This window comes from Bombus impatiens, unplaced genomic scaffold, assembly GCF_000188095.3.
Source record: "Bombus impatiens unplaced genomic scaffold, BIMP_2.2 scf_0074, whole genome shotgun sequence".
Taxonomy (NCBI): domain Eukaryota; kingdom Metazoa; phylum Arthropoda; class Insecta; order Hymenoptera; family Apidae; genus Bombus; species Bombus impatiens.
In genome coordinates, this window is record NT_176493.1 from 89385 (window position 1) to 103222 (window position 13838).

The 13838-nt window shown below is 36.4% G+C and overlaps 1 protein-coding gene across 2 annotated transcripts in view; it reads right to left on the reverse strand.

Moving 5' to 3' along the window:
- LOC100747394 overlaps nt 1–13838 on the reverse strand; it is a 56381-nt gene that overhangs the window by 35942 nt on the left and 6601 nt on the right. For both annotated transcript variants that reach the window (XM_024372462.2, XM_003485651.4), the window contains exons 3-5: nt 9775–9890; nt 5748–5984; nt 3582–3733 (exon numbers count right to left, since the gene is read on the reverse strand). In XM_024372462.2, coding sequence (XP_024228230.1) covers nt 3582–3733; nt 5748–5984; nt 9775–9890 — 505 coding nt within the window. The remainder of the gene's footprint in view (nt 1–3581; nt 3734–5747; nt 5985–9774; nt 9891–13838) is intronic.

Here is a 13838-nt window from a genome sequence, read left to right on the forward strand (position 1 = left end):
GTTAAGAAAAACACGTTTTACGTTTCATCGGGCTAAATTTATTAATCTGAGTTACTATGTCGTTGAGATTAACGTGCTTATTATTATTAATTAACGTGCTTATATTATTAACGAGAAACATGTACCGAGTTGTCTTCGCAAGTCTCTGTTAATCACTTTCATTTAATTTAATTCATTATCCATTTAATGATATAGCTAAAAGAAAACTTAGAGAACCACTGACGGATCGTACGTTCATTACTGACACTTTCAAATACATATCAACGTTATCTATGCAAATCGGCTAAACAATTTTTAAGGAAAAATGTCTCAAAGTTCACGTATATTTGTTCTACTCTTGTAAACAGAATATCGAAGAACTTGTAACGATAGTTCAAAGAAAGAAAGAAATATAAATCAGCATTTAACTTTATACATATATGTTATCAGAGGAATGCAGAAAAATAATATGTTACTTAATCTAATTGAGATAAAGAACTCGAAACGTTCGACTTTACATGTTACAACCTATTACGTACAATATATTTGGTTACTTGGGAGTTTATATATCTAGGAATAGAAAGTATGATGTACTTTTTATACCTAAGATATACAGACACAGTACTTCTACAGATTTTATGATTTAATATTTATAGCACCCTGGGTACGATGTGCATTATAATATATTCTATTGCTATAATAGTAGTATAAAGGATTCGAGTGGATGGAGAAGCGATATTATGCTAGAAAAGGACGATAAATATTATGCGATAAAAAGCAATATCAATCGGATAGGAACTGAGTAGAAATATAGTAAGGACACAGAGAATAAAAGAATGAAAATGAAAGATTTGAGCGAAAGATTAAGACAGAATTATAAGCCAAGGATTTTGTAAAGCAAGCCCATTTCTTAGCCGTGAGGCTAAAAATAAAGAATATTATCAATGATACTAATATTTTCTGCTGCCTGTCATTTTTTTGCTAATAATAAAAACTCTAAAGTATAGTTTTTGTACGTAAGATGGTGTTATGTATGCGTGTGACTGACTGAAAGCCCGCTAAATAATAGAAGTCCTCTAAATAATTATTTAATCACGCGAGATAATAATCATCTATCTTGTAAGACTGCAAATAACGAATATTTATGTAGCCATTAATATCACTATGCTTCCACTTAAGAGATTTAAGACAAATTACGTTTTAACATTTTTTATTATTTTTAAATCGCATCACATAATTTTGTATGCTTCTATTAAATAATCAAGTTCGTATACCTTTTATCATTGATATATAATTTCGTTTAATTTATAATATAAATGTAGTAAATTTGTTCTATTGATGTAACGTATGCGCGCCATTACCAGCGATATTAATAATCCTGAGTATATTAATCAAATTTATGCTGTGATCATTACATATCATTCCAGGAACGGATATAACTCATAGTTATTTCACGTCAAAATCTAACCAGTTGGATTATATGTCAATTACTTAGTTCCGAATTAAATGTTTGTTTTCGAATGATAGTCAAATTCTGGATATTCGAAATCTTAAATTTGTTAAATTCTCTACATAACAAAAAGATAGTAAACTAGCAAAAATAACTATAACTGAGCGTTGTATATATTGCAAACAAAATTAACATATTTATTTACTATTACGTTGCAATAATTTGTATATTTGCTTGACATCCATTATATTTTCAGAAATATTTTAGAAATGAAAGTAATTCATTCGTTTAAAAAAAACGGAGCAACTTTCGACGTAATTATAGCTATAGTAAATAAGGAGATACGTCGAAGTTACAAAATATCGTCGCAGGTATTTTAAATAGCACGTGTAGCCAACGTTGCATGACCAGGCGACATAATACTTAATCAAGCATTCTTTTATCACTCTTCATGAATATTTCTGTCATAAGCTAACTAGCCACCAACGGAATTTCAACGGCGAAACATCCATTCGACATCGTCGTTACCTGCTATATTATTAACAAACACCGATGCCGTTAATAATTCACATTCTATTAACGAAGCGTAGCGTAAAGTCGCGCTAGATAAATGCAGGTTTGTAAATCCTCTCTGCTAATGCAACGGTCACACACGAAATTTTAGCAGTTAATTGTTGTAATAAATGCGTTAACGTAAGTACATATAGCAGTGAACTATATAAGATAAGCATACAATGTATATTAATATATTCGAGTTTATAAAACATTTTACCGTACTTCTTTTCAGAATTTAATTTCAATGTCAAATGGTAAATTATTCGTGTCCTTTATTGGAGAAATATAATTACTGATAAACATCGAGGGTCATCGCTGACTCACGCATAGTTCTTTCAATGTATTAGACATTAAATCAGCAATTTCTAAGTTCACTTCCTTACGATGCAATCATGCTTAACTAACATGCAAATAAAAAGTTGATAAACATACAGCGTAGAGTACACAGACTGTGAGCTTCTAGTGTGGTGAGTTATCTTTTAGATTATTAATGAAGCAAAGATACAGATTTTAAGGTAGCTATTTTTATAAAAAAAGGAATAAAATATGAAATTAATCGATTTGATTCGATATAATATAAATGAAGTTAGAGAATTTGTTAAATATGTTACGAGTAATATTTATCGAATATGGAATCAAATTTTGTATAAATTAATACCTTTTAAGTTCTATTTTTCAAGTAATTTTAACTGATTGCTAAGCAAAGACATAGAAGATGAAATAAAAATTTCCTTTCGAAGCTCCATTTTCATTTCAGTGATGAAAATCTATAGACATTCGTTCCATTTCAATGGCAGAGATTAGTTCATAGTCTGAAGGCTGTTGCGATCATTCTATTACTTGTTGCTGGCTTAATTAGCATTTACATGTGTGCAAGAAGTTTTGGAACAAGTCATACATCAGTAATACATCAAACAGCTCATCAGTTAAGTAAAGTAAGCTTCTTATATAATTTCCTATCGTATCTTCTACTCTTAAGGACATACATATATTTAATACATAATTCCAGTGAGAAGATAACGCTTTAACTATACGAAGTCTGTAATGTATTCAAGAAGTCGCTATCTTAGATCTAATGTAACTACACATAAAATAAAAACAGTTTTTCAAAGCCGTCGATATTGTGACATTAACATTACAATGATTAAATAACTTTTTATCTTCGTTAATTAATACTCTTCGGAAATTGCTAATCGCTAATTATCTCTAATTACTAAAATAATAAACTTACATGTAATACAATTAAAACTTATGTCGTTATTAATGAAATAAAATAAAATTAGTTTTATCAAACAAAAAGAGATAGTACTTAAGAGAAAAAAATTACAATTGATTAAAAATCGGCAAGAGAAACGGATCGTTTTTCATTCTTTCCGGTTGCAGGACATACAAAATTGCGGATATATAAAAATAGTTATATAGAAAATAATTAGGCATATATAAAAATTACAGCAATTGAGCACGCTTAATACGAAATTGGCAATTATTAATGGAAAGAGATTTCCTTTTGAATTCTTATTCAGTTGTTCCTTCTCTTAAGCGTGTAGCGTAAACGCTAGAAATTCAGTAGCAATCAAGAACACAAAACGTCACTTACCCAGCAAAGAACATGAGGAGGAACCAAGAGCCGGGAACAGCAACCACGAGTATCGCGTCTTCAGCATGCCTATTACCAGCAAGACGACATGGTATGCACGCGAGTATGAGCAGATTGCTGATCAAGAATATGAGCTTGGCAGGCTCGTGACTCTGTAAGGTAAATGCGCAGGTGAAACGTCAAAGGTAGCACGTATTCTTGCACGCTTCACGGCCTTCCGCAGAGGAATCGATATACGCCATGGAATTTCGGTACGTGGCAACGCGTTGCGTCGCCAAGCAAACGATCTGCATAATTGTGCCGTGAAATCGGAGTTGCTTCCTAGAGAATCATTTTCAGTGGTTCGAAAAGGATTCCACGGCAATGTTGATACGCGATCACGATTAATAACTCGCGATATATCACATAATACTGCCGCATACATCAAGTCGTCCTAATTATATCGTACACTTGATGTCTACGCTATCGAGCGAGCCAGGCTAATTACGAATTACGTATTCCCCCGTACGAGAATGCTCAATGAGCGCGATTTACGAGTAATTCGGCCGTTAGTGAGAAATTAATTCGCGAACAATGTCCCCTTTTAGATAAACGATGCAAATTTCTTGTGTTTGGTTTGGCACGTGAGCAACGATTTATTTCCATTCTCGTTTCCAAGCTTTAATCGTGAGTTTTCGAGGCAGAACGGTGTTTTAGCAACTTGTAAGTTTTGAATAATCATTAATACAATATTCTTTAGAATGTATTTTATAACATACGAAAATCGAGAGATACACATGGCACTGAATCAAATCGTTCGTCTAATCCATGTTCATCTAATTTGAATACGTTTTGCCTAAAAAACAACCGCAATCATGAGATCTCCAAAATAATTCAATTGGATACGGTCCTCTGACAGACTTGCATACAAAACCCATCGAAATTATAGAACATACCGATTTCGTGAAAAAGATTGAAATGTATGCAATGAACATCGAATATAAAACCTCTTTTCTCCCTCCATAAAAAGATAAATGTTGACAGATGCCTTTTTCTATGAAACTTTTAGTAACAGCAACTGATGAATTATTCGATATAATACCCCAGAAATTGTTATACAACAATTTTTACATTCTTCTCCAGCTTCTACCAGTGAAAAATAAAAAAAGAACCTCACGCGGCATACGTTTACTTTCAAATTGCGATCAGAACCCCGTGTACGCTCTATCCAGTCAAACCAACAAAAAAAAAAGGAATCTCTCGTATCTAGAAGCGCACTGCATTCACGACGAAATACTTCCTTTCTTCCATTATACTCCTGACCCGTTAGCGTTCACTGGCGGTTTGCTCAACCTTCGATACCCGCGGCGCGATTCAAGAGATTCGAAATTGCCTCCGTCCATCCATCCAAGTGAGATATCTCGATGTATGGAACAACGGAGTGTTTCGTGAGAGTATAACTTTCACGGCTGAACCGTCGATGTATAATAGAAAACTGAAAAGGCTATTAGGCAAAGGAATGCAGGTTCGGTTGGCTATTTCTAATTTAGCAAGTAGAATCATAAAAATAAGCACGCTTATTGGTCGAAGGTGTCAGACGTACAAACAAGATCATACGAGCGAGATGAGCAACAGGAATACGGTAGAACTTCGTTTGCTCGAACTCCATTTATCCGAACTAATTTCATCGCTAGACTGCGATAAAATATGCACGTTCGTATGTTTACAAGTCCAATTAAAAAAAATGTAATCCAGATAGACATCTGTTTTACTCGCTAAATATCGTACCGAGTCCTATACTTCAAATATTTTATATTTATATATATTTTAGTAAATCGTGTACACTCTGTATTCTACGTCTGTTTATACCTCCCAATTCCCTATAAATGCTTAATAATTCCGTAATCTAGTCACCACAGTACTCGGTTTATCGAATTTGTTCCTAAATTCCCATTATTCAACTTCAGACTTATCGGCTTAGACTTAGCCCTGCTTCACCTTGTAATCTAACGAATGAGCAAAATCTAGTCATATGAAAATCAGCTCCGATTGTACGAACGGGTAAGTATCGGATAAGTGGAGCTTTTGCTGTACTTTGCTTGCCCCTGTGCCATTCGCTAGCCATCTTTCCAGCTACGCAGCGCGGGATGAATTCATTCAAGAAGCAAGATTTAAGATTAAACGTACCAATTGTTTCATGAACGATAGAAGACCAATGTTGACTACCTCGCCGCCTAGTTGCACCAAAATGTAGCTCAGCACACCTATTACCGTGGTGCACTCCGCGATCATGCGTCCAACTTCCGTGATTTCTTCCGGCCATTCCAGGAGGGTGGCATCGATGTTTGACGGTCTCATATACACGGCTAGCGAGAGTGATGTCAGATGGAACACCAGGATGATCAACCGTTTCAAGAACTGCAACTTTCATAGGGGCATACTAATTATTAGAGTGGTATGCTAATTATTGAATAATTCTTTGTCTTCTTTGATCTTTCCATAGGCTGTCCCATAAGTGAAGATATTCAAAGTGTTTTCGATAGTTAATACGTTGGATATACGTTGTTTCTAAATTTTTTATATATTTCGCTATAAACCTTCCAAACAACTTAATAATTTTGAATCTCTATACCAGCAATTCTTAACATTTTCAAAATATATTTTGATCAATCTGTTAAATTTTAAGGGCTGTTTTCAACCTGTTTCAAGACATAGAGGGCGGCCGATAAACGGCAGCGATCAAATATATATGTTCAAAAACTCTCTCGGAAAATTTCAAAATTGATGATCAACAGTCGAAATACTTCCACTTGGAAAACATACAAATGCGTTTATAAAAAATATAACACTGAAAAAATGACTGAATATCTGCAACGCATATATACATAACATATACATCTATTGCACGTCACTATGAAAAACATGTAAAGCCAACATAGATAACAGAAGATGAAACGTCCAAGCGATAATTCTAAGTGCCGCAAACAGAATTGCGATTCATGGCTTACGATAATAAACGTAATTCTCCATTAAGTTATTGTGTTGTTTAAATTGACGGATAACACGAATAGATATTTGCGAATGTTCAAGTAACGTATATTCTCGTCAGTCCGTGGAGTTGTTCTAATGACGTGTTACCATCAAATGTGCTTCGTGATTAATTACACTACAACCATGCTAATCTCTGTGTACAGTATCATGGCATAATTGGTCATTTGACGCTTGTATGCGGTTTAAACGTGGTCGTGATTAGTACTATAAGTGGGATATATCATGGATGCTGTGCCATTATGATGTTCCTCCGTAGTTGTACACGATGTACCATTAACTCCATTACAAGTTTCTTAAATGTCCGTAACGAGCAATCAATTCAATCTCGATATTATGTATGTATACGTATCGATAGCAAAAAGAAAAAAAAATGTATGTACATACTTCTTTTTTTTTAACCTCGTGTTAACTCGGCCGACTTTTTTACATTTTTATCGGAAACAACTTTCGAAATAATACACGGATCGGTGGTTACCGCATAACCTCTTTTAATTTTCGATATGGAAAATACAGTCAGCGATATTTAAATATGGAATTTTTCATAAATTCTACGTATTCATGTTTTTTTAACGTTTTGTGCTCGCGTTTTACGAAACTATTTCAAATAACAGCGAAATTAATCAAACTAATTCGTAGAAGCGACGAAAATACATGTAATTACGCTGCACGATTAATAAATGATGGTTTACATGAAAAGTTACGTCTTTGATTTCGTGAGAGTAATTCCAAAGTTTTTTCTCTTTGCGACATAAAATACTTTTCTTATGTCAAGAAATAGAGAACGTGATATCGATTCCACGAATATAGACATTAGAGAACTGTGTGCTGTAAAATTAGGAAAGCCTGTTATGTGTAAATACTCGTATGTCTGTCTATACATGTGTACATACTTTAACATTATAAGTTGAATATTTTTCGTATGATTGATGATATTCATATATTCACATCACTTCGTTCTTGTTGTTTGTGCAACACATGTATATAACATATAAATATTGCGATAATTTATACAGACAATTTATATGCAAAATATAGTAAATTGATAAAATGAATATGTATGAAATTTTAAATGAAAGGATGCAAAAGTAATATTTCGTAAAATGAAAAATATGCATCAAATTAATCACATTTTTTTGGTTAAATTTTTCGATCTCTTCTTCAAAAAACATTCGAACGCCGTTTGAAGTTCAATTAATATCTTGATCCTCCGAAACTCCGATCATGTTACTATCAACTTCATACACCGGGACAAGAAACGATTCTAACGTGTTCTTTCGTTTCTATTTTTCCTTGTTAAGTAATTTTAATATTACTTATCAGAAGTTCAGAATTTCCACCTTAGTCGATCCTAGACTAAAATACACTTAATGAAACGTTTCTACGTGCTTAATGCCCATCATCAATGAAACTCCTCCATCGTTGAAAATACCAAGCCAAGTAGACATCAAACGTATGCCAAAACCATCCATTCTCACCCCTTTAACATTTTTATCGTGTATCCCGTACGTCAACCCTAATAATAATCCTATAATTGGATGTACATGTCAGCTGTCCTAATTGACGAAGCTCGTACGAGGCGCACCAGGTACATACACCAGAAATTTTCGTTGCTCAGGCAAGTACTTACACGTGCACGAGCGTATTTCAAATTATTCCGGTGATTACCAAGTGACGTCGAGTAGACGTTGGACGAACGTTGACTCGGAAACGATTGTCACTCGCGTGCTCGACGGCCGGACGATCGAGTGGCATCGACAGGATTTTCCAGAGGTTTTCTAGGTTGGAATGGTGAACGCGCCGCACGATTTATTTCGATTGACCGGGTCGGCCTGGCATTCACGATGCTATCGGCAATCTCCGAATGATCTCGTGGAACAACGATAGTCGTCGACGTCCGACTGATTGCGGTCATAATCACGCCCGCCCAATGGCACTTGATGCCTCGAAAGGGTTAATGAGCGGACGTTTTTTAAATTGCACGTACATTTATTTCATATTCGAAACGACGATGGTTCTCGCGTTCGAGATTTGTTTTGATAACGAGCTCTGAGCGACCACTGTAACCATAACCGTGCGCTTGATGATGAATGTAAATGGTAACGGAAGTACTTACCGCCTGTAACTGTCCGACCGCGCTTTTTCGTCGATTTGCGGCAACAATACTTACGTACAGAGTCTTCCAGGTTTTTGCTATAAAACGGTGCCAGCTGTGAGTAAAGATAAGAGAATAATGCTACATAAATGTAGGCTCATAAATGCTGTATTAAAAAATTATAACGGAGATAGGCAAGATAGGATCAAAGTAGATTTTCATTTGATAATTGAATTTTAATTTACGATGAACGAAACATTAATACCCACGATGGATAAGTCGAGGAGAAGAAATTGTTTGCTTTCTATGAGCATCGGATTTGATTTTCTTGTAGGAGATAAAGGATATGCAATGCATTCGATGAAATTAAAGGAAGAAATCAACAAAGAATTCGTAGTGTAACAAATCGATCAATATTTTAAAGTGAAGCTAACGCAAATACTGTTCATTTATCTGTACGTTTTATTCAACAAAAATCCAGCCTGTTATCATTTGATATTTTTGTTATAACTTTTTAATGAAATACTTGTGAGCTTCTAATTATATAATATTTTTCTCTTATTTTTACCTATAGAATATGCCAATATCGTTTTGTGAAAAAAACCTGAGAAACACGATATACAATGGTAAATAAAATGCACGAAAATTTTATACATTTCCAAAATCGAATTTATCTTAAACAAAGGCTCATTTACAAAGATTAAGGCTCTCGCTTTATCCCTTCGTATAGAATTATACTTTGTAAAGCTTTTTAATTATACAAGCGAAAAATAAGAATTCCTCGTTTACGAAATTTTTATTCTACAATTTCATTGCATCTGCTTGTGAAAAATTGCACACGTTGCTCAATAATACTACATTTAGCAAAGCGTCGTATATATGAGGCATGCGAGCAGCAAAATATCAATTAAATTCTTTGAACGTACAAGCAAAGGGTAGAAATTCCTAACGGAGCGGTCTAATGGATACCATTGCTTTCCCCGAGCAGGAAGAAGCTGGTCTAGCTAGAATCCGTGAAAAATGTCCGGAAAGGAGGTGGTAGCGAGAATATTGTCACGTGGACGCACTTACCCGCGCAAAGGTCTTCCATTTTTCCTCGAGTAATCGCTGAATAATACCACCGTCCAGCATGTCCAAGTGCTCCTCCTTCGTACCGTTCAGAATGATAAATAGCGCGGAGTTCCAGTCTGAAATAGAAATTCGGAGAGGACCATTTGCGGTTAATGGAACATCACTTTAGGGTTCTCTCTACGCCGCGATAATTATGGGTTTTGCATTAGCGGCTATATATATTAGATGCGCGAGTTTCCTCGGGGCGACGGTGGGCGGCGGCGAAGGAAGGATGGTGGCTTTTTCTGTAACCACGCCACGTGCGCTGGCTAAACTTTCTTGCATGTAAAGATAAAAGTTTACGCCGACCCACCTCGATTCTGCAGACCACGAAAGAATTCCATCGAATCGTTAATCTGCTGGTCGAACTTGCTAAAAGTCAGCTAATGTTAGTTCGATGTACTACACTAGCCGAATTGTTGCACCGAACACATACAAATAACGACTGTCGCACACTGTTAGAAATAGCCAGTAACTTATATGTCGTAGCAGAAATGAATTTGTGCAGTGAACGTTTTGACAGTTTTAATCGAGCGACGATACATAATATCGATGATTCTCATACATTCGCTGATCTTTTTTACCAGTTGCCTTATTTGTGCAAACACGAGCTCATATCTCGCTCTAAACCTTGGTTCGTTCCCATCTCACTGTGTTATTTATAGATTACACTGTATCTTATACATATATAATTTCCTTTCTACTTTCTTTTTATTAACGAGTGTCTGCCGTCAATAAATAGGGAAATGGGTAAACTATAACAGCGAATGTACTTCGACATTGGAAGTAATCGTTTGAAATTAATAAATTCAGACTTACTATTATAGTCACTTCAAACTCACATTGCACGATCTCCGTCTCTCTTGATCTATACCAATTGTGGCAAAGTAAGTTTAAAATAAAATAATAAAGAAGACTTTTGATTGATGTTTCGATTTGTAACAGCATGTTAGAGTATTATGATATCTTGACGCACATAAAGTACCACTCTCCTTGTATTTTTAGTATTCAAAGTCTTAAAACATTCACCAAAGGCAAGCAGTTGGAATGCTTACGGGATACCTATTACTTACACTTTCACTACTGAACGTGGACAGATAAATCTATACTACACATTTGCTAGTAACAAAACGTTATGCCGATTTCTCTCCGCTTTAGTACATACACCGTGAGCTTAAAATCTTGGTACAAACGAATTTGAAGATATTTGATGGTTAAAAGATAAAACGAGAATCGAGAATAACGAAACTGCGTCGAAGGTTTCATCCCCTTGAAAAAGAGCCACCGACAGTATCGCCTGTATTCTATAGTATTTTTGTCAAATACTGTACAAATATTTTAAAAATTTAATCCATATCATATATACATGAAATTAACGACATATAGCACCTCATAAATCTGTCACGTTTTAGCTAAATCAAAGTTGGCTTGTACACGATCAATTAATCCTTTCATTCAAATCAAAAAATCCACGAACATTGTTTGGTCAACACTGTTACAAGCAATCCAACATTGTTACACTAATTTGATCGCGAAACAAAAGCAGTCTACAGAGTACGGTGGAGCGTGAAAGATTTGAAAGAACCGACAAATATCGAACAACGGCCAACGAACTTTTAACCGTGTCATCCGTATTGATTATCGAATTTTGTTCAGCTGACTTCGCCGTGAAATATTAAGCGTTCATCGTCGGTAAGTTTGGTAAAGTTTAGCGCGTTCATCGATCGGATTCGTTTTCCTTTTCGCGTGTCGTCTCGACTAGTCGCGCCGTGTCGCGTCAAATTCTTCGTACGATGGCGATGGCAACGTCTCACCTCGATCGTCTTGCCTTCAGACTCTTTAATCAGTCGTCGACCCAAACAAAGCTGCTTTCACGGTAGCTTAAAGCGTCAGGAAAGTTCGCAGTTCCATTGGATATTTTCAAGGAAACGTTTTAACGTTCGCTCGCGTCTGTTGTCAATCTCCATTCTCCTCTCTTTCACACTCCACCGCGACGGCGGCAGCGGAGCCGCCATTGATGGGAACTTCCCCGACAGCTTTTGGCTGGGAAATTGAATTTCAGATGTGCAAGCAAAATGGCAACGAATATCCGCGTCTCCGTTCTATCCGGTCCGAAACTTTCCATTCCAGCTCTGTCTTCTACGCCGATCGAATCGATGCTCGAGCTTTCGGACGACCGAATCTATCTCGTTCCTTTTCTCTTGCACCTCCGAATTATATGGAGCCCCCATTGTGAGATTCAATTAACTAAGCATTTAACGGTTCGTGGGTAGTGCGCGAATATTAATTTGACTAGCCACTTTGATGTTTCGCTGAAGCTTAAACGCTGTTACGGGACCGATCAATTCGATCTGCGACCAAATATCTATGCGACGCTGTACTTGTCCGATACATCCCGTTGATAATCACGCGGATTAAAATGTTTTAATCCCTTCACCTACAACTACGGACATAGCCCGTAGCAGATGATCGGATCAATCGTAAATATTACGGGCACTCTCGAACGTAAATCGTAGGTTAAGGGGTTAAGTCGAATAATGGAATTTAAAAGGTACTAAGTATGTAGGTAGATTTGAAACTGTTAATACTGTTGAACGAAACTTTGTAAAAGAAGGAAATATTCGTGAATTTACAGAAGCTTATTGAACGAGTACTGTTTGGTATTGGTAATAGTAATGATGTGAAATGAAATGTTTAAAGTTAAGCAAAGAGTTTTTTATAATTTTTAGATGCAGATCTGTCCAATTTTACGAAAGAAATAGAACATAAACTAGTTTCTCACTATCGACAACAGCAAGCTTCAGTAACGAGAAACCTTTTTCGATAATTTAAAACAAGCAAACTCGAATTAAATCAATAACTAAACTTCCTAGCAAGGTGACACATTCTATCGCAGGATTTGTTCTTTAAAACTTTCTTAGGACATTTTTTACCAAGAATTTATACAGCATTTTCCATCGCTATCTTGCACGCACATTTATCCTGTTTCAGCAACATCCATAAAACTTTTGTAGTGCAAAATCTCCAGCACGCTTGATTAAGACAAAAGGAGTCTTCTCGGGGTATTCATGATTTCACCCATACATCCACCAAGTTCTATCAATTCCCTTTTGCAAATTTTCGTCAACCACAATTTATTCACACGATATGTTACGCGTATCGGAAAATGCATTGTACACGATACCATCCAAGTGTCTTACGTCTGACAGTTGCTGTCGTCCAATCTTGAATTTTCGGCGATACATCGCCACTGTGTCGAACAGGGTGTTCAAAGTTCGCGCACACGACGAACTTCTCTATAGTAGGCGGTCGTTACCGCAACTCGTAATTATATCCAACTCCGGTACGAACCTCACGAGAAGTTTTCCCTGACGGTTCTCTGTTCTCTCCTCACCTATGGTCATCCCGTGGATCAACGAGTGGACCGAGGTGGTCGACCAGTCCCGCAAAAACGGACGTTGAGCCAAAGTTGAATAACGATTCGCTATCGCTGATAATCATCCCTAAGTGCTGCGTCCGGATAATTATTAACGTTTCAGCAGAGGCGGCCATCCGTGTTCCCAGTAATCGATTTAAGCTATCTTTCCGAGGTTAATTTCATCAGGGAACATCAAAAGTCGATCGCTGGTAATGTAATAGCGCGACAGATTATATCAGGAAACCTCTGTCCCTGTGAACGCATACGCCCGATGAATTTTCGTGTCAAGCCGCTCGATAGAGAACAAAGAGGCGTTAGGAATATCATCGATCAACTTTATCGCTTTTAGTTGCTCCTCCCCATTTCGTTTTCCTTCTTCCCCCCCCCCTCTCTCTCCCCTCCCTCCCTCACTCCCTCCCTCCCTCTACATGATCGATAATGACAACACGTGGACGAAACATTGTCTCCCTGGTGGTCTGTATGCTTTTTCTGTCTCCCCTTTCGACCCCTGTAGTTTCTCTTGTATTCCCTTGGAGATCTTAGTTCCCTTCATTCGTTGAAAGAAGAGGAAGATTCTTCGAAAGAAGAAAGGAAATACAACGGCGGG